Here is a 23,310-nt window from a genome sequence, read left to right as displayed (position 1 = left end):
TCTTAGCACTTTACTTCTGGGAACAAATGCTGTTTGCCAAGGGTTAGAATCAATTTAGCAAGAATGGAGAAATCCTTCTTCATAAACTCAGTGGTTTTGTTTGAGGCCAAATTCACCATTCTGTGCTCACATTCGCATTGGTTAAAGGACAAGAATGGAAATAAACTGTGTCTGTATCCATGTCTGTCCCTTTTCAAGGGGGTGGAAGGAGGAAGCTCCATAATTATCAGGTGGTTGCCTGTAGGAAGCTGCAGTTCCTCAGACAGGGACTTCTGCAGCAGTGATTTGGTGTGTTTGATGTGAAAAATGTCAGTCACTTGTTTTTAAATTTTTAAAAGTTTAATAGTAATAAAACGGTTATAAAAATAGTCATATAATTAGAGTAATGAAAATTTGGACAATTTGGATTAGGACAATATGAGACAATAGAAACAAAAAGTTACAGACAGTCCAGGTACCTTTTCTGGGAAACATAAGCCCCAAAAAGGACACACATTAACAGAGGATTAACCCTTAAAAACAATAACCTGTTGCATGTTCATACACCTCATACATGATGCATAAATTCCATTCAAACACAGGATTCTGTCCCATCAGTGTCAGCTTCTTCCTCTGAATCCTAAAGGCATCTTCAGGGCTCAGCAAGGCAGGAAGAAGTTTGTTTCTTCTGAAAATGGAGCAATAAATTCCCTTTCTCTGAAAGATTTAGGTGTCCTGTGGCTGCTATCTCAGTGGGAGTACCTCATTCCTCTCTTTTAAAAAAAGTATCTTACATAGCTTAGTTTCTATTTTAATATGTTATAACCCAAAACCATATTTAACACACTACTTAAGAGAATTAATACAGCATCACTTTCTAACATAAAATATCTAATATTCATTTTAATATTTGTAAAAAGCTAATTATAAAATACACATTTTTCACATTTGACCGCTAAACTGCAGCGTTTTGCTGAAATTTCGTTTGATAACACCTTTTGTTCCCTAGGCCAGAAGCTCGTGGAGTGGCACCAGTTGGATGTGACTTCTTTCCTGGACCAAGTGACCGGGTTCCTGAGCGAGCACGGCCAGCTGGACGGCCACTCCAGCAGCCCTCCCCAGAAATGCTCCCGCTCTGTAAGTGTGAGGCTCCCTGGGGACAGCCTGGAGCAGCACTGTGACCTGTGCTTGTCCAGCTCTCCTGATTTCCCAGACATGCTCAAGGAGTTGGTGCAGGGGCGTGCAGAAACACAGCGTGCCAGGGAGTGCCTTCTCCCAGGGTCACTGTTTGTGCTTTTGGCACTTGCTTTGGATTTAGCAGTCAGAGTGTGAAAGGAATATTGATTACTCCATGCAGAACTCCAAGGAGAAACCACTAATTACAGCATGCCTAGCTTTCCCTGCTGTGCATTCCTGACAGGCTTAGTGGCTTCCCTTCTGGAAGACTGATGTCCTTTTGGTTTTCAGTACATGTTTGCAGGCAGTTGTGATGTGTGTGTTGTTGAATTTGCAGGGTCCTCAGGACAAAGGGGGAATTGAGAATCTGACTCCATATTCTAAGAAGGCTAATGTATTATATATCATATGATAATATTATATTACATTACATTATATTATGCTAAAACTATACTAAAGAATAGAGAAAGGATACAGACACAAGGCTTAACAAGAATGATAATGAAAATTTGTGACTCTTCTCCAGAGTCCAACACAGCTGGATGTGATTGGTCATTAAGTTAAAACAATTCACATGAAACCAATCAAACAACCACCTGTTGGTAAACAATCTCCAGACCACATTCCAAAGCAGCAGCCACAGGAGAAGCAATCAGATAATTATTGTTTTTATTTCTCTCTGAGGCTTCTCAGCTTTCCAGGAGAAGAATCCTGGGCAAAGAGGATTTTTCAGAAAATATGACAGTGACATGTTGTGTGCATCCCACAGGAGAGTCTCATCGATGCCAGTGAGGACAGCCAGCTGGAAGCTGCCATCAGAGCCTCCCTGCAGGAGACCCATTTTGATTCCTCCCAGGCCAAGCAGGAGAGCAGGTCGGATGAGGAGTCGGAGTCAGAGCTTTTTTCTGGAAGCGAAGAGTTTATTTCTGTTTGTGGATCTGAGGAGGAGGAGGAGACAGAGATTCCAGCCAAGCTGAGGAAGTCTCCACACAAGGACTTGGGGTATAAAAAAGAGGAGAGCCGGAGGCCTCAGCCTGAGCCCTCTGCAAGGACTGAGCCTGGGACAACATCAAACCACAGAGTCTTGCCCTGCATTGAGGCAGGGGCTCTGGAGGAGTCACCTGACAAGCCTGAAAGTACCTTCAGGGGCCTGGACGTGAATGGTAAGTGCCCCTTTTTATTGCTTGTGTTGGGGCTTTTTTGCCTGAAACTGTTCATAGGCTGCCAAGCCTGGTTTCATCCCTTCTTTTAAAAATCCCTTCTGATTTCCTCCCTCCTTGCCAGCAGACCTGTGAGTGGTTCAAGAGCAGTACCACTTGGGCACAGCAGTGCCCCAGCCTGCAGAGCCCTCTGGGTTCCCTGACTCAGGGCCTGCCCAGGAGTAAAATCCACTCTGGTGTAACACAAGTGCTCTGGGCACTGCCTGGGGTCAGTCACTGCTGCTTTGGAAGAGTCCTGAGCCTTGAGCATTGTGATAGAAATTTATCTCCACAGCCTGGAACCTTGTGTTTGTCTCCAGTCCCTCACCCTGCTGTGCTGTCCCACCTAAAATCTACCCAGGAGCTCAACTCAGCTGCCCTGGTGTTAACTTGTGATAAATTCCTTTGTGTAGGACCAAAGGCACAGCTGATGCTGAGGTATCCAGATGGAAAGAGGGAACAAGTTTCACTGCCTGAACAAGCTAAACTTCTGGTGAGTGGCCTTAATGGGAATCCTTGTCTGAGTAGAGGAAAGATGAAACTGGAGGATTTCTGTGCCTGGGGAGACACTGTTGAAATCTCTGGTGGGAGACTTGTATCCAGGGAGTGCCTGCACTGTGTTCCATGTCATTCTCTCTGGTTCTGTGTGTCTCCACTGCAGCTTGGGTTTTGTGTACACTCCAGTGTCTTCCTCAACCCCCACACTGCTCATTTCATTGTAAAATGACTCTAAATGGCTTTTGCATGAATTGTTAATTACCATAAAATGCTCTCAGCTTCCTCATTTCTGGGGCTTTGTTTCTAAAGTAGTTGGTTCCCATGGTAAAATCAAAGGGAAAACTCCTCATTCTCCATCTCTCCCATCATACTTCCACCCTCCCTTCTGGACATGGATGTTGGAGCAGACTTTGGAGGAAGTTCTCCCCAAACAAATTTATTACACAATGTGGTGGTTTTGCATGGGAGGTAGAATTTTGATCAATTACTGTGCCTCAGGTGTGTGTCTCAACTGTGCTTTGGGCTCCTTACTTTGGAGAATTCCATGTGAATGGCATTTCCTTCAAAATACTCCAGGGAGCAGAGTGTAAAGAGGTTACTGTGCTCCTGTTTGCCATCAGTTTTCAGGACACAGTGGCCATTTAAGCTCATTTAAATGTAGTCAATCTAACAGCTGGAGTCATAGGGAAGGCAAAAGCACACCTCATCAGAAGGATTTTATGTAGATTTGGGAGAAAAGTGACAGAAAATGGGGCTATTGCCTAGCCAGCAGCTCTAGGAATATACAGTGTCCTCAGCTTATGTTCTCATCCTTGACTCTACTGCTTGAAAATAAAAGGAAAAAAAAAGCTTGGCTGCCTTTTGAATGCAGATTGTTAAGTAAATTTGCATTGCATTGTTAAGTAAATTTGCATTTTATCAGACATGTAGCACTCTTGAATACTTGAGCAATTCATTTAGGCAGTACAAAAGTGTTAAATTGAAATAAATCCTGACTTTTGGTTTGGCTCCTTTTATTGACTGTGGAAGTTAAAGGAAATTTATCTCAGCATATGATTTCCCTTTTGCTCTAGAGTCAGCAGAGGAATTTAGCTGAGTCAAGGTTTGTGGGTAAAGACATCTTTTGGTTGCAGAGCTGAACAAGCAGCATTTGTGCTCATCTCATGTGATCTTCTGGAGCCTTTCAGTCAGATCCAGATTGATTCTCAGGTGTTTCTTTGTGAACATCATTTCCATACTGATTTTTTTCAGCCTTTAGTTGTTTCCATTTTAAAGCTGGCCAGAACTAGCAAAAGAAATTGCTTAAGGAGACAGTTGCACTTCAGGAGTTTTAACTGATGATACTGATCAGTTTTAGCTGATGATATAAAACATAAAAAAAAGTTTTATTTTTAATAATTGTGTTGTTATTGACAAAGCACTGGGTTCCTTACACACATTATTTCCAGGAGGTGCTTATGCTTCCAGTATTACCATGATGCCCTTTCTTCCTCTCAGGCCAAGGAAAAAAAAAAAGAAATGGTGACGCTTTTAAAAGGAAAACAGGATTTTTTTTCTCATTCTGACTTCTGTGACAGTGGTTTGCCTTCCTTTCTCCCCAGGCTCTTGTGAAACACGTCCAGTCCAAAGGATACCCCAACGAGCGCTTTGAACTGCTCACCAATTTCCCCAGGAGGAAACTCTCCCACCTGGACTATGAGATCACGTTACAGGAGGCAGGCCTGTGTCCTCAAGAGACTGTCTTTGTGCAGGAAAGGAATTAGCACTGTGGCCTGAGTTCTCCCAGCCTTCCTCCCTCTCCTCTTTGCCTGGGACAAGAGTGGTTAAATATGCAGTTAAGGGTCATGGGATTGCAGTGCTGGAATCAGGCAGCTGACTGGCCCTTCCTTCTCCCTCCTCCTCTCTCTCCCTCCCTTCTCCCTCTCTAGTGACCAAATGAGAGTGCTCAGAGTTTTATTTTCTTCCTCAGCTGCAGAGAGCATTGGGAAGAACATCTTTCCTCTGCTTTCCTGGAATAAAGTCAAACAGTGATCTGTGTATCCAGCACGCTGGAGCTTGGAGTGGCCATAATACACAAACCCTTCTCGCTGCTATTCTTAAATCTGTTTTGTTTAATTTATTTTTGAAAAGAGTGTGTGATGAGGCATGGAGGCATCTCTCTGGAAGGAGAGGGTATAACCTTCAGGACACTCTTTCCTTTGTTTGGATTCCCCACACAAAAGGTTTCCATTAACCTTCCAGCCTTCTCTTATCCAACACTCTGGTTTTGGAAAGGAGTTGGGTTGAGCCATGGCAAAATGCTCTGCTCCATCTCATTCAAAGGCTTCTAGATTGCCTGCATGTTTTCCTCCTCCTTTAAATTGCCAGTGGACATAGTAAAAAAAAAACAAAAAACAAACAATCCCCCAGAAATCCAACTGTGCTCCATATGGGCTTGACTGCTTGGCCCAGAGGGAAAGCTGTGAGTCCAGTGCTGGAGCAGAACCAGCTCCTTTGTGGGGGTGGGTTATCCATGTTCCCTTCCCTGCACCCTCAAAGTGTCTCCTTACTTGCTCTCAGGATTTTGCAAATAGTAACAAGGGTACTGTAAAGGTTTTGGATTCTCTGAAAACACCTGCCACAGAGACCTGACAGTCAGATGGCTTTTTTCCCTCTTTTTCTAGGAATGGGTGGCTTTACAGGGGTTTTACATCACTGACAGCATTGACCATCAATTAATGCATCATAAAACACTTCCCAGCCTGGTGGCTTGAATTCCCTGGGATGATTTTTGTTCTATTTCTGTGTTCATCTACTGTCACTTACCTCTAAATTTGGAGGGCTGCATGGAAAGCTGCTCCTTGGTGCAGGCTTTCCTTTCAGCTCTGGAAACTGGCACACAAGTCAGTGCCCTGGTTTTCCTCCAGTATCTCCACCAGGATGTCATCCTTCAGAAGGATTTTGGATTTTTCTGATGGACATCTTGGCCAGTTGGTGTTTCAGCAGATGGGACAGGAGTTAACTGGCACAGCCCTCAGCACAGTGTGGTGGATTTGTGTATTTACTGCTAAAAACTCAGTTTAACATGGTTTTCAATCACTGAGGAGAAAGCACATGGGACCTGGCATAACTGCTGACTTTTTCTGCCTCTCTCAGATGATTGTCTTTGTTAAAGACTTTAGTAGTCAGAAATTTACATTTTCCAGTTTTTCAAGATATTTTGCCTTTGATTTCATACTAGCATCAGTACTTTGGAACCTTTAAATGCAAGAAATCACAGAAAATGCCTGGCATTCCCCATGAAAACTTCAACTCACAGCTGTCTCCTGCTCCTAATTGAGCTTTGACACGTAATCATGCAATTGTAGAAGTTGATTTCCCTTTCTGCTGCAGGATGTAGTGTCAGGAAAGCAGATTCTCATCTCAGTTTCCTGATCAGTGCTTGATGTGACACCAGATGTCCTCTTTGGTTTGTAAAGACCCCCAGGTGTGGAGGCTGCTCCCAGCAGGGGGAAGTGAGGGGGGGTCTTGTGTTTGGCCTGTGGAGCAGCAGTGGCACCTCTGGACTGAAGGATCCTTTAGATCCTGCATATCCAGACCCCTAACTCACATTTCCATGTAGTCCTAAAGCTCCCAAAGCAGCTCCAGCTGTCTGGTTGGAATAACAAGAACCAGGTGTGGTTTATTGGCACCTTTCCTCCCCTGCCTCTCCTGGGCCTGCTCCTGTGTGTGGGGCTGTGATGAGACCAGGAATTGCTCAAACAGGGGAAAGAAGATAGGGAAGTTGAACATTTACACTGAAAATGGCATTTTCTCATGGTTTCTAGGAGTTTGTTCTGTTCCAGGAAACTGAGTTGGAGTTTTTCTGTCTCACGGTGTGGTTTTTTCTATCACCTTTCTTTTGCTTTGCTTTGAGAACAAGAAACAGAGAAAAAAAATTTAAGGAATACATATCCCTGCATGTGGCTCTTCTCTTTGTTCATTCCTCTCTCTCTCCTTCCCAACCCAAACAAACCCAGTGCCACACATCAGCTGTGCTATGGGGGCTGAAAGCTGATGAGAAACTGCCCCAGCCAGGATACAGCTTCTTCAGCTCTTCATCCCTTTGGAGGAATGTGTTTTGCTGGCCTGAGGAATGTGGTTGAAAACACAAATCAAGTCCTGCCTGGGACAGGACAGCTCATGGCAGTGAAGGTGATGGGTTGGGCAATGCTTAAAGAGTCACTTCTAGATGTGAAATCTGAAGCTCAAATTGCCTTTGCTGGAAAAAATGTGTTGGATTTGGTTGAGAAATCCAATGTTGAGCTGTGAAGGACAGAGGAAGCCAATCCTTCAAAAGCTGTGGTTTGTGGCTTCCTGTGGGTGTCACTGGGTCAGGATTTGCTGCAGGGCTGGTGGCAGCAGAGCAGCAGCAGTGCCTGTGGGCAGGGCAGGTTTTCCTGAGTGAGAACTGGCAGGGCTGTTTTGTTTGAAGCTGGAGCTCCTTGCTCTTTGGAGATGTTCCCTTTGCCTGTGCTCTTCATCTGACACAGCTTTGTTTTGAGATGTAAAGCACATCCCATTTGGTCACAACCAGGATCCTGGAACAGAAGGGGGAACAAGCTCTGGCTTTCCCTGCCAGGTGCAGCTGACACATTTACTTCCCATTTCAGAGGCCCACAGAAGGATTTTGGATTTTTCTGATGCTATGTGCTCTTAAGTCAAGCTGGTTGACCAGCTTCAACCTTAGAGCATTCCCCAGTGACCTGAAAAGGGCAGGTAGAGGCTGGGCCAAACACTTCTGGCCATACTTTTGTTACTTTCTTTAGGATTTAACAAAAGTCTGTGACTGTTATGATTTCTGACATTCATGGACTGCAGTGCATTGCTTTTCCTGATAAATCAGTTCAGTTGACACCACTGATCTTGGGGGAGTGTCCAGGATCTGCAGGTGGCTTTGTAAAATACAGTTGTCTGTAGAAGGCATCCAGATGTACCATTATTCCTAAGTGGGTCTAAACAGGAATTTTCCATCAGCTCTTCCCAGAGCTCCCTGACCTTCTCCTCACTGTTAGGAGAAGTGACACCTCTCCTTTGTCCAGCTTGTGTTTCACAGGGTCCACGTCCTTCAGAGCTGATTTGTACACTGAGCCTGCCCTGGCACTGCTGCTGTGGTTTGTACCTCTGCAGAAAAACTGGGTTTGGTGCAGGTTTTAGTAACTCAGCCTCTCTGCTGAAGGGTCTCAAATTCCTGTTCTGTCAGAGCACCGAGCTGCTTCACTGGGACTCGAGCAACAAGGGCTAAATTAAAACCAGTTTTCTTTTGGGGGCAGGGCAGCATTTTGGGCTGTTTGTCAGGTAGCAAACACTGCAGAGATGCTTGAAACGTGGTGGTTTTTTGGTTAACCACATAAAAATGAAATATGACCACAGGGACCTGTGTAGGAATGTCCATGTGAGTAGGAAGATCTGTATCATTTCAGGGCCTCATCACTTCATTTTTATTCCCTTTTTAGTTTGTACTAGGTGTCATTATCTTCTGGTTTAATCCCTGTTTAGTGAAGTTGATTATCAGGTGTTCCAAGAGGAGAAGGGGTGGCAGAGATGTGCTTTAGGTGTGTAAAGGGCAAAGTCTGTCCTTAAGGACTGGCTGTGCCTGGTCTGGCTGTTCCCACAGGCTCAAATCCAGCCTCTGCTCTCCCTCACCCTTTCTATTTATTTATTTTCACCAGTGATTTTCTGTAAGTGGAACAGCTCCTGTTTCAAAGACAACACAAACTGATGCTGAGCCCTGTGCTGGCTGCGTTGGTGGAAGCACCCCCAGGCCCGTGTGGGTTTGGAGCTGGGCAGGTCAATGGATGCCCTTTCTGTGCTGACTTTTTTCCCTGTCTCCTCTTGTCCTTGGGATGCTCGGTGTCTGTGCAGTCCCCACAAACAGAGCCATATTTATTTACACCCACAGGGCTTCAGTCAGAGACTGCTGCACCTGACAGCAGTGCCTGGACCTGCCTCGGGTTATCCCCTGTGTTCCATGGGCACCCTGGGAGGGAGGACAGAAATTGGGGATTTGGGCACTGACTGATCACTAGGAGTGTCTGCAGTGCAGAGAAAATCACTTTGTAACTCTTGTGAAATGGTGCCCACGTTGAAGGTGTGGAACTGAAACTCTGTGGAGCAGGGGATGAGGTGCTATTTTATAGACCAGATTTATATGAAGAACATCTGGGTAAAACTCAGCTCAGAGACACCAGACTCTAGGACAGATGTTTTTTAAAAATGAGGCTGTTTCCTGGAACTGGGGAACATCCAGTTTCTAAGGGACAGCTTTTCACAATGGTCAGTTTATTCAATAATGGCAACTTCACATGGGAGGAGGGAGAGGATTAATTTGGAAGTTTTCAGCTCACTGTGCTGGGAGGGACCAAACTCAAGGAAACCTCTGATCTATATACACAACTGCTGCATTTTTTTATAAATATATGTAAATGTCCTATTGTAATATTTGATCCTGGAAATAAAACAAACTGTTTTCAGTAGCTTTCTTCAGCTCTTGCTTTTTTGGGGTTGGGGTTTATTTGTTGGTTTAGTTCTAATGGAAGTCTGTCCCTGTGTTATTTGTGGAGTTCCTGAGTTTTTCCTTAAAGATACTGGGCTAGAAGGATTAGAAACTTGATGACAGCACTGCCCAAGAAAGCTTCAGGCTGTTGTAGAGGATAGAAAATCTTGAAGTGAGACAAATTTACAGGACCTTGACAGGAAAAATACCTGTATGAAAACCAATAAAAACAGGCAGGGCTAGGATTTCCTATCCTTCCCAATGAAGGAGCAGAGGAAATGGGGGTTTCTATTCTGAGCTGTCAGTGTCTCCCAGTACAGGTGGTGACAAGGCAGAGCCTCTGACTTAGGGAGTTTGGGTTCCTTGGGACATTCCTGTCATGGCCTGGCATGAAATGCTGAGGAGCAGGGACCCTTCTGGCCAGGGCTTGGCAGGTACAGTGGAGAAACAGAAATTAAGAAATCAGTTTTGGGTCATGCTCGTGTTCCTGACTGTAGGTGGGACTCTGCTGTGGAGCTCAGCCCCTGCCAGGGTCTTGAAGCTGGAAAACCCTGAACTCTTCACACAGCCTAGGAAAATATTTCCAGTTCCAACTGAGTCAGGAATCTTTTTACATCAGGCTTCAGGTCAAGGAACTGCAGGGATATCTCAAACTCAAAATACCTCTTGGGTTTCATTTACCTGTTCTTCCTTTCTGTAAACTTCCAGCTTTTCATGGGGTTGGTTTATCTGAACTGTAAATTCGGGTGACATTTCTAAGCCCTAAAGGGAATATTGTGCAGCATTGTGTTGGTGTTTCCTCAGTTAGTTCTAGCCACAAACGCCCTGCAGGACTTTGTCTGAGGGGATTTTGGAGAAATCTTGGCTGAGTAGTGGCACAAACAGGTTTGCAGGTGCTGAGGAGAGGAGTGGAGAGCCAGAGGGGTGCTGAACATCTTCCATCCAGGAGCAAGGCGGAGGCTGCTTTGGCACAGGTTTCCTTCTCACCAGGTCAGACTCAGCTCAGTCTCCTTGGTTCTCCTTGGAGCCAAACCAGTCTTGAGACCCAGGCTGCTGTGCAGTTTCCCCAGCCCCAGAGGAGCCTGGGGAGGCAAAGGGCAGGGGAGCAGGGAGGTGAAGGCTCCTGTTCAGCTCTGAGGAACCAGCAGGAGCTCCTGGCCAAGCTGGAATTGGCTTAGCTGGGACCACGTTTGGCTGCACCAGGACTGGGTGACTTGGCAGCAAATTCCTTGCTGTGCTGACACTTTCACAGTTGCACTTTGGTGTGAGAAAGGCAAGCACTCAGCTCCTCACGTGCAGGGCTAAAATTACCCCTCCATGAAGATTATTCTTATAAGGAAAAGATCAGCAGCCCAGGGAGCAGTGTCAGCTGGATGCTTCACACTTCCTGGCGTGGGGTTTTCTGTGGGTGATGGAGCAGATCATGTGTGTGCTGGGAACCTCAGGCTGCTGTGACGTAGGAAAGGCACAGGATGAGGTTGCAAAACATTTTCTTCCAGCAGAGTGAAAGATGGGTTCCCCTCTTTCGAAGTGAGAAAAGGGAGGAAGGAAAACTCAGACTCTGCTTATCCTGCATGTGTTGTCTGTCTGCATTTTGGAGACTGATCTGTCTAATTTAAGGATGAAATAGCCTGAGATTAACTCAGGTGCTTGAGCCCAGTGCCAAGGAATGCCAAGGTCTCAGGTTCAATCCCTGCATGGGCAACTCAATTCAGTGTTGGGCTCCACGATCCTGCTGGGTCCCTTCCCCCTCAGACTATTCTGAGATTCTGTGACTAAAATGGGAATTCCTCTCCTGGTGCCAACTCTGATTTTCCTTTCACAGGGACTGTCTGATAACCTGCTCCTCAGTTTATTTTTGCAAGAGGAATGGAATTGCCTGCTGTAACTCAGCCTCGCCCATTCATCTTTTCCCATGTGGCTCTTGGAGGGCTCTCAAAACTCTTCTTTGAGGAGGTTCTTCCTTGTGCCTGCACAGCCCATGAGCCATTCTTCTCTTTGCTTGTGCCACCTGCAGCTCTTCTGCCGACAGAACTGCCCCATTTTTTGCCCTTTTTGGTGCTGTTGTTTCCCTGACTCCTTTTCTCAGACACAGAGATCATTGATGTTCCCCTGCTCCTGTTCCTGACCTCTGTGGGAATTGGAGTTTCCCATTGCACATTAACTGCCAGCCATGGCAGATAGGAAATGCTGATATCTGATAACTTTTAATAATGAAGATACCCAGAAATAACCTTCCTCTCTCAATCTCATCACCAAGGCATGAGATATATGTGTTGGGGATGCACTCACCACCTGAGGAAAAGCTGAGACACCTGTGAGGAGCAAAAGGTGGGAGGTAGGAGCCAGTTAACACGAGGGAATGTTTATTCTGAACTTTTATTGAAGTATTAGAGAGGAAAGCATTATCCCAACAGGTTGTTCCAGGAGCAACAATGTTCAATACTCAGGCAGTGATTGAGGCAATTAGTGCAGACGTGGTAGAAGCCTTAAAGTCTGAGGGTGTGCCTGTTTGGGTGAGCTCTGCCAGGGTGAATTCTGAAATGGGGAAGAGCAAGGCAGAGGCTGGCTCATGCAGCCACTCATCCTTCCCTGGGATGGGGACATGGCCAGAGGGTCACGCTCTGGTGGGCGGCCCCTGGGGGCAGAGGGAGGGGAGCCCAGGCTGAGGTGCCATAAATATGGGAGATCCTCAGGGCTCAGCAGGGCTGGACACTGCTGCTCCTTGAGGCATCACTCCAGGTAAGCTGGGAAGGGGGGAGAAGCTCCCTGGGCTGTGCTGGAGTCTCTGTGCTTTTGGTCATGGGGCTGTGCTGGCAGAGGGAGCCCTGCTGTCCACATGGACACGGGAGCACCTGCACAGGGGTTTGTCTGTGCTGGCTGAGGAGCTGCGTGCTCAGGGGATGTTTGGAAGGGACAGCATTCCCTGGGAGATTCCCAGGGGAAAGAGACTCCTGCCATCCCCAGGGAGAGGGCAGCAGTGGTGGGGGGGAAGGAGAATGCTTGGAGAGGTGGAAGGGAGATGGGCAGAAAGGTGAGAGCCCAGGCTGTGAGCTCAGAGGAGTTGGAGCTGTTCCAGGAGGTGGAGGGGAGGTGGGACTCTGCACAGGACACTCATGGCTGTGGCAGGAAACAACCACACACAACCCCTGGATTGCAGGCAGGGATTGAAGGGGGGAAAGAGGTCCTAAATTCCCTGTAACCAAGGCAGGGAGGATGGAAATCAAGAGAGGTGGGATTCCAGGGTGTGTGGAGCTGATGGTGCTGCTCAGGTGTCTCAGAGCCCTGGCCCTCCATGCTCAGCCCTCCCCAGTGCCCTGCTGGGACTGGTCCCAAGCAGATCCCTTGGACTGGTGGGCAGTGCCAGGGCTGGATGTGCTGCCCTGGGCTCCTCCCTGGCCCCGGGGCCCTGCAGGAGGGGCTGAGAGCTCTTCCACAGAGCCAACCACAGTGCCACAGCTGCTGCTGCTGTGCAAAGCCAGAGCAAGAAACATCCTGAGCTGGGAACTTGTGCAAAATGGGCTGCAATCGAGCAGGAAAGGGGGAAATGCATGAGCCCAACTTCAAGCCAAAAAACTCAGGGTAGAAAAGAGCTGGGAGCCAGGACAGCAGCAAACCATGCTGTTTTCAGCAGTGCCAGAGTGACCAAAGGACATCCTGTACAGAAAGGGTCTTTAGGTGCAGAAGAGAGGCAATTTTGGACAAGGTATCACCTGGAGATGGGCAGGTGCTTTCTAGATAAACTCATAACTTAATAACTTAACTCATAACTTCCATGCCAGTGGAACTGGAGGATAGGTAATAATGTTTTCTTAATTAAATTTAATCGGTTTCATGCTCAGACCTCTGGCAGGGACAGGGATGGAATTGCTGTTGGATTCAATTGGAGACTGATGTGCTTTCACAAGTTCTGTATAAGGATTTTGCCTCTTTCCTGGCTCCCTCCTGCTTGCTGTAAACCCTGAAAGCCAAGCTGAGCTGTGGTGGGTGCTTGGCTCCCTGCAGTAACATTTCCATACAATCTCAGACTGGTTTTGGTAGGAAGGGACCTTAAAGAAAAAAACCCCCCATGTTCTCCTGCCAGGAGCTGGGACACATTTTGGAAGAGCCCCGCAGGTCTTGGGGCTTGGTGTAGGAACACCAGTGCCCAAACAAGAATTAGAATTTCCATTGGAAATTGCCCCAAGTAGGGGCAGTGCCAGCAGGGTGGGCTGACACCCAAAAGCACAGCCCAGCAACTCCCACCCACCCACAGCTGTGAGATGGGCTCAGGGTGGGGAACCCTCGGGGCCCTGCAGGGCCAAATGCAGCCCCTTCCTCTCCTCCTCCTCTTCCTCCCCGTGCCCATGCAGGACAGCCATGTGCGTGGGGAAGTGCAGCCGGATCGTGGGGCCCTGCCTGCTGGTGCTGGGCACGCTGTCCATGCTGGCCAGCGTCCTGCTGCTGTTCCCGGCCGGAGCATCCCGGTACCTGCTGCAGGGACACCTGGGCCGCCACGCCCGCGCCCTGCCGGGGCTCTGGGGCGGCGGCATCGCCGTGAGTACCGCGGGGCACAGCGCCCTTCCCGCCGGGCCAGGGGCGCGGAGCGGGGCCAGGGGCGCGGAGCGGGGCCGGTGGCTCCCCTTGGTCCCCCAGCTCTGCTTCTGTCCCCGCAGGTGCTGCTGGCAGCGACCCAGGTCACGGCGCTGGGCTGGCAGCACCCCGGCTGCTCCGGTCGCCACAGCGTAAGCCAAGGGAGCCGGGAGGCGGCGGGGACGGGGCCGGGAAGCGGCGGGGACGGGGCCGGGAGGCGGCGGGGATGGGGCCGGGAGGCGGCGGGAATGGGGCCGGGAAGCGGCTCCTCCGTGCCCTGCTGTGGGACACGGCAGGGACCCTCCTGTGCCATGGAACCGCTGTGGGACAGGGCAGGGATCCTCCTCTGGCCCCACCTGGGACAGGGCAGAGATTCTCCTCTCTCCCGGCCCCGCGGTGGGACAGGGCAGGGATCCCCCTCTGCCATGGGACAGGGCAGGGACCGTCCCCTTCCATGTCCCCGCGGTGGGATAGGGAAGGAATCCCCCTCTGCCACGGGACAGGGCAGGGATCCTCCTCTTCCAAAGCCCCACCTGGGACAGAGATCCTCCTCTGCCATGGCCCCAGGGCGGGACAGGGCAGGGACCCTCCTGTGCCATGGGACAGGGCAGGGATCCCCCTCTGCCCCGGCCCCCGGTGGGTTGTGTCGGGTCCCTCTCTCCTGTGCTGGGCACAGATCCCTTTCTCAGGTGCCACGGTGGGGTGTGGAACGCCCCTGTCCCACAGCGGGTCCTGAGGCAGGGAGCTGCTCTCCAAGGGCCCTATGGCAGGCTGTCCCCTCCCAGGGCGTGCCGGGATGGGCTCTGCAGGTCGCTGCCTCTCCCTGCCCGCTTCTGCCATCCCAGCGGTGCCTCCATCCCCAAGCACAGCTGGGCAGGGCAGTTCCCCCTCCCAAACAGGCTGGGCTGGTTGTACCCCCTGACCGTGTGTGCCCCCGCAGGCGCTCCTGTCCGTGCTGCTCTCCAAGCTGGCGCTGCTGGGCGCCGCCGCCTGCTTCGTGCTCTGCGGGGTGGGGCTGAGCACCGGCCCGCTCTGCCTGCACAACAGCACCGCGCTGGGCCCCGGGCACGCCGCCCTCTGGGGTTACCCCTTCCTGGATCCCATCGACCTGGGGGCTGGTGCCAGGTGAGGGCTGAATCGCTGCCGCCTCATTCATTCATTGCTAATTAAGTGGATTAATGGAGGGGGTGGGTGGGTGCTTGCTGGTGGTGGTTGATGCAGGACCCTCGTAGCTCGAGGAATCCTCACCTTCCATGGGTTTCTGAGTGGTGCTTTCCATCTTCATCACCCTCCCACCTCCTAGCTAAAGTAATTGTAATAATAAGTAACAGAATAGAACTCAAATAAGAAGTTGCAGCACTGTTTGCTAGTTGATTATGAAGTGGAATCATCCCTTTGCATTCACTGTTTGAACCCCACTGCCCCATTTCTTTACGCCAGACTCTTGCCAACATTTCATCTTATCTGAACCCATGGTTAATGTTTTATTCCAATGATTTTGCACTGCAACATCTTGACATTAGCTTCCATGAGTTTGCCTCCAGTGGCCAGGTCAATTCTCGGAAAGATGGCAGAATTATTGTATAGGTTTCTTTCCCTCCTGTCATTGTATGTGCCACAAAATAATTCTGTTCTCTTTTTAGATTCACACACATGAGTACATGTGATTCTTCTAACCATTCTTTTTCTTGCCTGCTCCTTGCTGTTTTGCTTCTGAGCTTTTATTCTGCTCATCCCCTGGATGAAGGGTGGGGTGTCTGGGGGATGTTTCACGGCAGAAATCGATGGGATCCTGCACTTTATCCCCTTCCTGTCACACAGGGCTGAGAACTACCTGTACAACCGGAGCACCTGGAGCACCTGCCTGGAGCCCGAGGGCATCGTCGCCTGGCACGTGGCGCTGTTCTCGCTGCTGCTGCTCATCAGCGCCGCCGAGATGCTGCTGGCCCTGCTCCAGATCCTCAACGGCCTCCTCGGCTGCCTCTGCGGCTCCTGTGACGGCAAGTAGGGCCTGCCAGGAGGAGGTGCCACCCCGGGTGTCCCTTGGCTGCTGGCACAGAGGGCACAGCAGGAGCTGTGACACCGGCCCGGTGCCGGAGCCCTGCGTGAGACGGACAGAGCCCCCGAGGGGCTGGAGCAGCTCGTGGGGATGATGAGCCAAGGGCTGCTCCTGTGCAGGTCCCCTGGCCTGGGCCGTGTCCCCTCCCTTGGGGCTGGGACTGGCCTGGTAAGGGACGGAGGGGAGGGCCTGGCTGCCAGCAGCTGCCTCAGCCACCCCTTGTGATACTGAAAGGAGAAGAACTGAAAGGCAGGCAGCCTTGAGATACTGCAAGGCAGAGAACCAATTTCCTGTCCCAATCTGGAGCATTAGAAAGCAGGCACTCCTCATCCCAGAGCTGGACACGCAGGATGTCTCCTCTGACCCAATGTGTGCTGTGGAGCCTCACAGCAGGGTTTGTTCCCCCATGGTCACACAGGTTCATCACAAGGGGCTTCCTGGAGAACACAGAAGCAGCACTTTGCCTAGAAGCAGTTTACATGCCTCCATCCCTTCCTGGAAAAGGGATTTTTGATCCTACAGGGTTGTCTACAGGGGTGTGTGCTGGTTGTACTCAGTGCCCCAATACTGTGACCTTGCCTTGAACCTCTCTCAGGGCACGAGCTGCTGTTTCCTGTTACATAACTTTGCCACAAAAGTCACCATGTTCCAAAATGTTAATTTTTGAATCCAGAGGAGTTATTTAATCTGCTACAAAACTATAAATATAGCTTAATTGTTTGAGGTTGACATCCTCACTAAGAGATAAATAAATCTGTGGCATCACATACAAACAGTTCAGTGAACAGCCAGCGTTACATATTAGCACCCAAAAAGACACAGTCAGATCTGAAAGCTCCATCAGAAGACTTGGCCATTTGTTGTAGCTTTGAGTTTTCTAAGAAAACCAACACCCTGAAAATAAATCTCCATTCAACACTCACCATGTGTTGAATGTTCCCAAGATAACACAGCAACAACAGTGGTAAAGGGATTTGTCCTGATAGAGAAGAAACAAGTTTACATGAAATGTTTTAGGGATTGTCAGCAACCATCAGGTGTAAACCAATCACCTTGACAGCTCATCTGTCTCATTACCTGTTTCTCCAGTGGTTCCAGATGTATTTAGCATCCTGTCTGCCTGCTTTTACATCCTTTTGTCTCACTTGCTAGTTAGTCTTTAAGCTCTATTTTGCAACTTCCAGGGAACAGAAAATTTCTATTCTATGTGTTGTCTGTCACTTGTCAGCCTCCACCCACCCTGGTGGAAAATGAGGCATGGTGATGTCACAGACTGAAGAGCTGGACACTCCAGCTAATCACTCCAGATTAATCCAGTTAATCAGTTTTGTTAATCAGTGCATGTTTAGGGCAGCTGAGCTGGTGTTTGTCACCAGGCCAGGACAGGTGAAGGAGCCTGAGGCGCTGTGCTGGGGGAGGCAGAGCAGGAATTGAGGTGCAACCCCCAAAGTTCACCCACACACACGTGGCAGGAGCAGCTGCTGCTCGTTCCCTGGAGCAGGACCCCCCTCCTGTGCTCAGCCCCCTCCCCATAACCTTTATAGGACCCAGCGTGGGCCTGAGCCTGATGGGCTGGGAGGGACTTTGTCCCCAGACTGACAAGGGTCAGAGAGCAGTGATGGCCCTGGCACACCAAAAACCCAAATCCCAGAGCAGACAAAACAGTTACTGGGCCATTGGGGTGGTTGAACCCCAGCTGGCACCTGAGGACCACCCAGCCACTCACCCCCATGCCATGGGAGGGAATTGGAGGGGTAAATGTGAGACATCTCCTGGGTTGAAATAAAAACACTTTAATAATGGAAATAATAATAATAAATTGTAATGAAAAGGGAAATAACAAAGAAAAATCACTAAAAGCCCAGACAGACAAGTAATGTAATACAAAATTTTCTTTATCATCAGCCCAAATATAAAACCCAGCCCCATCCCAGCTACAATGAAGGAACAGAACTCTACCCCAGCCCAAACCCTCAGAGTGATTTCAGAGAGACCATTGAGAAAAAGCCTTTTCATGAAAAATAAAGAATTTAGCATTATATACCACATTTATATAGCATAAGAAGGGGAGGAAAGCCCTTGGAGCAGGGGGGTGGTACCAGCCATCCCACATGCCCCTGAGCCAGCACCTGGCACACGGGGGTGGCACAGGGCACCCCTGGCTGCCTCCCCCCTGCACTGCTGCCCCCCAGTATTTGTTTCCAGAGGTGGATCTTGCTTGGAGAGGAGCCTGAGGCTGGGCTGGCTGTCACAGACGTGTTTTATGAAAAATCCTTTTGCTAGCATTTTTTCTCCTGAGAAGCTGAGAGGCCTCATAAATGAAATGTAACCAATGGTTATCTGCTGCTGTGGAATGCAACAGGTGCATCTGGGATTGGGCTCATGTGGTTGTTTCTCATTAATGGCCAATCACACCCAGCTGGCTCAGACTCTCTGGTCAGTCACAAGATTTTATTATCATTCCTTTTCTTTCTATCCTTTGCTAGACTTCTGATGAAATCCTTCCTTCTATTCTTTTATTATAGTTCTAATATTTCATTTTCTTTTAATATATTATATTATCATAAAATAATAAATCAGCCTTCTGAAACATGGAGTCAACATTCTCATCTTTTCCTTCGTCCTGGGACTCCTGTGAACACCACCAGAGCTGAGGGCAAAAGCCTCCCCACCCAAAACAGAATTTAAAAAGCAGCAATAAAAATGAGACAGACCCCAGTGTGGGGACAATGACACCTCCGTGTGCTGGGGCCGTGCTGGACGGTGGCAGGACCCAGCCGAGGGGCTGATGCTCCAGGATCCAGCACTGGGGTGGTGGTGGGGGGAGCTGACCTAGGCGGGCTCTAGGAGATGAAGCAGCTCCTCCTCCTCCTCCTCTTCCCGCCGCGGGGCCGGGGGGGAGCAGCGGCTGTCAGGGGGATGTTCTGGAGCACATCGTGCAGCGTGAACATGCTGAAGGAGATCTGCTCGTAGGGAGACCTCACGCCGTTCTCGTAGAGGCAGGCGAAGGCGGTGGCGGTGCCGCCGGCCACGGGCGCCTCCCGCTGCGGCAGCTCCAGGTACGCCAGGTCCGAGTAGGCGCTCGGGCCCTCGTAGATGACCCAGGGCTCTGTCCAGCTCTCGGCGTCCCTGGGGAAGGTGCTCAGGTGAACGCCCATGTTCACCCTGGACATGGGGCTGGTGGGGTGCGAGTACAGGATCCACGTTGGCGCTTGGAAGAAGGGAGCGGGGCTGGGGCTCGCCGCAGAGTCCCCCTGCACCAAGGTGACACCGTGGGCATCCTCATGGGGCTCAGGGCGGCCGCCAGCGGGGAGCTCAGCTCCTCCTGCCTGTCGGGTGGGCGGGTGCCCAAACGCCCGGAGCGCCCCGGGGAGCAGGCGGCCCCCCGAGCCCCGGGAGGGCATCCCGGTGTCCCGGGAGGCAGCGGGGACGTACACGAGCGGCGCGGGGAAGCCGATGACGCTGCCGTGGCAGCCGTGGGGCGGCTCCACCAGCCGCTGCACCAGCTGCCCCCCGTGGAACACGGCCCCGTCGTCCGTGCTCAGCGCCTGCACCCTGAAGCCCAGCGGGCTGCGGGCGTTGCAGTAGAGGACGTTGGAGCCGTCCTCCTCATCCACGGACACCAGCTGGCACTCGCCCGACTGCAGGTTGGGGATGAACTCCCCGAAGCGCCAGGCGCGGCCGTGGTCGTCGCTGTAGAAGGCGAAGGAGTGCGGGGTGGTCTTGCAGAGCTGCCCGAAGCACTCCTTGCAGTCGATGTGGTAGCTGTAGGCGGGCACCAGCAGCCGGCCCGAGCGCAGCTGGATCCCGTGCCCGGGGCCCAGCGCGAACGTCGCCCAGTCTGGGGAGCAGAGGCGGCATGGGGTGAAGGTGGGATGGGGTAAAGAGGGAGCACCATGGTGCCCCGCCATGCCCAGCGTGGGGGGTCCCCGGGGCTTCCCCTCGAGCGGTGGGGTGGGGTGGGAGGGTAACACAGCCCAGCGCTGCCTAGCTGTCCCCACACATGCCTCTCCATCTTCTCCCCACTCCCACGAACTGATATGCAGGCTCCCTCCATCCCTTCTCCCCTCTGCCTGGAGTCCTCCTCCACCTATTTGGAAGCTTGTGGGATTCCTGTGTCAAAGTCACCCCCAGCAATGTCACAGGTGGCTCCAGGACAGCAAAAGCCAGGGCCACCACCATGCTGGCTGCTGTCCCCTTGTCACAGACATCTTTTATGAAAAATCCTTTCCTTATGATTTTTTCTCCTGAGAAGCTGAGAGGCCTCAGGAACAAAATGTAACCAATGGTTATCTGCTGCTGTGGAATGCAACAGGTGCATCTGGGATTGGCCCATGTTGGTTGTTTCTAATTAATGGCCAATCACAGTCAGCTGGCTTGGACAGACAGTCCAAGACAGAGCTTTTGTTATCATTCCTTCTTTTTCTATTCTTAGCCAGCCTTCTGATGAAATCCTTTCTTCTATTCTTTTAGTATAGTTTTAATATAATATATATCATAAAATAATAAATCAAGCCTTCTGAAACATGGAGTCAACATTCTCATCTCTTCCCTCATCCTCAGATCCCCTCAGACACAGAACACGGTCACATCCCCTCTCCCCCAGCACCCCCTGCCGCTGGGTACCTTTGATGGTGGCACCAATCACCTGCTGTGTCAGGTCTGTGGCCGTGCTCCAGCTCAGGCCCTGGTCAGCGCTGGTGACACAGCACAGGCGGGTGACATTTTGGCCAGTGACAATCTGGTAGGCTTCGGGCGTCCTGCCCAGCACCGTGATGAAGAAGAGGAAGAGGGTGCCTGTGAACTCATCGTAGAGCGGGCAGGGGTTCATGGAGCGGTGGTGCTGCAGCGTTGCTGTCTCCAGCACACGCATGTCTTCCCACTGCCCACGGAGGAGGAGGAGGAGAGGACAGACAGGGGTAAGGACCATCCCAGATTTTGCCCAGAGCAGCTGTGGCTGCCCTATCCCTGGATTGTTCCCAGCTGGGTTGGATTGTTGGAACCCTGGAAATTCCTCTGGCTGCCCTGGAGGACTCGAGACCCTGACAGGGGGCTCGGAGACCTTGGCACAGAGCCCAAGACCCCTGTGCCTTTGATTTTGACCCATGGAGCAAATTACCACCTTTATATGAAGAATCACAAGTCAAGAGAATTTAAGTAGAATAACAGTTAGTTTGTCACGGGGTGAAAAATAGATTTTTGAGGTTTTTAGAATGGGGGCTCGAAGTCCCAAGATGTGGGAATTTGGGTGTACCCTGTCCTTTTTCCTTCTTCTTCCTAGCCTCCATGTTCTGGGTGATGCTGGCACTTTTAGATTGGTTTAAGGTAGAAACTCACTGTCTAACATAGGTGATAGGGTATTGGGAAGTTATTGTAAATGTTCCAGGTGATGTTGGCACTTTTAGATTGGTTTAGAGTAGAGACAGACTGTCCAACATAGATGATAGGTATTGGGAAGTTATTGTACATAATGTACACGTAGTTTTTAGTATAAAAAGACCCTCTGAGGTGGGCAGTGTGCCTCAACCTGACCTGCCAGACAGACCTCGTCGGGTCAGAGAAAAAATGTTATAGATAAAAAATAATAAACAACCTTGAGAATGAGAACAGAAGAATCCTGACTCCTTATTCGACTGCCAGGCTGGGAAAAAGAGACTTGTACGTATCTCAGAGTCACTCTGACCAGCAGAGATCCTGAGACTGGATGGGGCTTGCAGCAGCCTGGGATAGTGAAGGTGTCCCTGCCCCTGTCAGGGCATGGAGTGAGATGGCCTTTGAGATCCGCCCAAAACCAGCCCGTGGCCCTGTGACTCCACCCAGCCATCCTCCCCTCCCCGTGTGGCAGTCCCCACAGCCTGGCTGTGCCACGCCAAGCGATGGGGACAGCCCCAGCGTGTCCCCAGGCTGGCACACCGCGTCCCACCTGCACGTAGCTGCCGTAGATGGAGCCGCGGCGCAGCACCAGCAGGTTGGCGTGGGCATCGTCGGCGCTGAGGCGCTCCTCGGCGAACGCCAGCAGCTTGGCCACGCAGGGCAGGTAGAGCAGGGCGGGCACACGGTAGGTGACACCGCTGGATTCCTTCTCGAAGAGCACGGTCCGCGCCGGGAAGTGCCGGGAGCCCATGGCAGCTGCTGCGGCACAGGGATGCGGCGGGCCTGATGAAGGCGGGGGAGCGGCTGCTGGGTGTCGCCCTGATTTTTTGGGATTTTCTAAGCTTTCTAATATTAACATTCTTGTAGCGAACTTTTTCACACACTTTCTGTAAATAACTCATTGTTTTGCGTTCTTTTATGGAGGAGGAGAAAGTTGATAGACTGTTGGTTTGTCCAGTGGCATTGGAGAGGTGGCACTGTCACCCTCCAATTCACTGTCACTTTTAGAAAACTATAAATGCTGGAGTCAGAAAATAAACTTCCTTTTTTTCTTCCCCTTAGGAACAGCGGTGTGCACTTGTGTTCTTTTGTGTCCTATAGCGACAGCTGGGCATGGCCAGGGGTGTGGGGCTGTCCTTGGAAGGGTTTGGGGTTTAACTCGGTGGGCTGGGGTCGGGGTAGCCCCCGGAGCAGGGGCCGGGGTGGACAGGGGATGATGAGTGTGTGCTGGCGACTCACCACAGCTCAGGGCTGTCAGGGCATAGGGTACCAGCGAGGAGGCTGAGCTAGGGACCCCAAAATAAAATGAAATAAAATGAACTTGATCTTTAGGATGTTTGTCTGGGAAATCAAGGCCAGTGAGCAGAGAGCAGGGTGAGACCTGCAGCTGCACACCTTGGGAGGGCAGAGCCCACAGAGGAGACCCCCGGAGCAGCCCAGGCTCATCGTGACAGGGTCAGGGGTGCTCCTGTGCCCCTGCTGCCTCCAGTGACACGGACCCGGCTGAGCCCTTGCTCCCCCTCCTCTGTGGGGGAACCTGAGCACGGACAGCGGCGTCCCCAGCTGGGCTGTCCCTGTGGCACTGGCTGAGAGCTGTCCCCAAAGCCTTTCCTGCAGGGACAGGTCAGCTGTCCCCTGCTTACATGTCCCTGCATTTCCCTGGAGATTAGAAGGAGATGGGCACCCACTCCAGGCTCAGCTGGAACTCTCACCTGTGGATTCATCAGGAGCTTTTGCTGATTCAACCCCCCGGAGAAAGCGATGGCACTCACCGTGTCCCGCTCAGCTGAGTGTCCCCTCTCCGTGTCCCTGGCCCCAGCACGGAGTAACGCCGGCTCTCGGCAGAGCTGTGGCCTCCCTGCTCGGCCCCCTTGTCCCGCAGGGTCCCCCCTCCGCTGGGTCACGGGGCTCCCCCGCACGAATCCCTGACTCAGCAGCGG

At 51.0% G+C, this 23,310-nt stretch overlaps 3 protein-coding genes across 7 annotated transcripts in view; 2 read left to right on the top strand and 1 right to left on the bottom strand.

Moving 5' to 3' along the window:
• The window catches only part of UBXN7 (UBX domain protein 7), a 28,627-nt gene extending 19,281 nt beyond the window's left edge, over window positions 1–9,346 (top strand). Inside the window, exons 8-11 of the mRNA XM_066556860.1 lie at window positions 989–1,116; window positions 1,925–2,318; window positions 2,768–2,847; window positions 4,454–9,346. Of these exons, the coding sequence (XP_066412957.1) occupies window positions 989–1,116; window positions 1,925–2,318; window positions 2,768–2,847; window positions 4,454–4,615 (764 nt within the window). The 3' untranslated portion in view covers window positions 4,616–9,346. The remainder of the gene's footprint in view (window positions 1–988; window positions 1,117–1,924; window positions 2,319–2,767; window positions 2,848–4,453) is intronic.
• Window positions 9,347–13,725: 4,379 nt separating this feature from the next.
• On the top strand, window positions 13,726–15,994 carry TM4SF19 (transmembrane 4 L six family member 19). Its single transcript, XM_066557011.1, has 5 exons — window positions 13,726–13,902; window positions 14,022–14,090; window positions 14,879–15,056; window positions 15,597–15,601; window positions 15,767–15,994. The coding sequence occupies exons 1-5, from the start codon at window positions 13,726–13,728 to the stop codon at window positions 15,944–15,946; spliced, it is 609 nt and encodes a 202-aa protein (XP_066413108.1). The 3' UTR covers window positions 15,947–15,994.
• Window positions 15,995–17,770: 1,776 nt separating this feature from the next.
• NEU4 (neuraminidase 4) lies at window positions 17,771–23,246 on the bottom strand. Of its 5 annotated transcripts, none has more exons than XM_066556908.1 (4): window positions 23,143–23,246; window positions 21,921–22,129; window positions 20,624–20,879; window positions 17,771–19,838 (listed from the first exon to the last, which is right to left on the bottom strand). In XM_066556908.1, the coding sequence occupies exons 2-4, from the start codon at window positions 22,119–22,121 to the stop codon at window positions 18,841–18,843; spliced, it is 1,455 nt and encodes a 484-aa protein (XP_066413005.1). In that variant the 5' UTR covers window positions 22,122–22,129; window positions 23,143–23,246; the 3' UTR covers window positions 17,771–18,840. The 5 variants fall into 5 exon arrangements, with proteins under 5 accessions (XP_066413005.1, XP_066413004.1, XP_066413007.1 ...); XM_066556907.1 differs by having other exon boundaries at window positions 21,921–22,153; window positions 23,143–23,237; XM_066556910.1 differs by having other exon boundaries at window positions 21,921–22,126; window positions 23,143–23,174.
• Between the last annotated feature and the right edge of the window lie 64 nt (window positions 23,247–23,310).

This window comes from Molothrus aeneus, chromosome 10 (assembly GCF_037042795.1).
Source record: "Molothrus aeneus isolate 106 chromosome 10, BPBGC_Maene_1.0, whole genome shotgun sequence".
In the NCBI taxonomy this organism is placed as follows: Eukaryota; Metazoa; Chordata; class Aves; order Passeriformes; family Icteridae; genus Molothrus; species Molothrus aeneus.
This window is presented reverse-complemented; position numbering and strand designations above follow the sequence as displayed.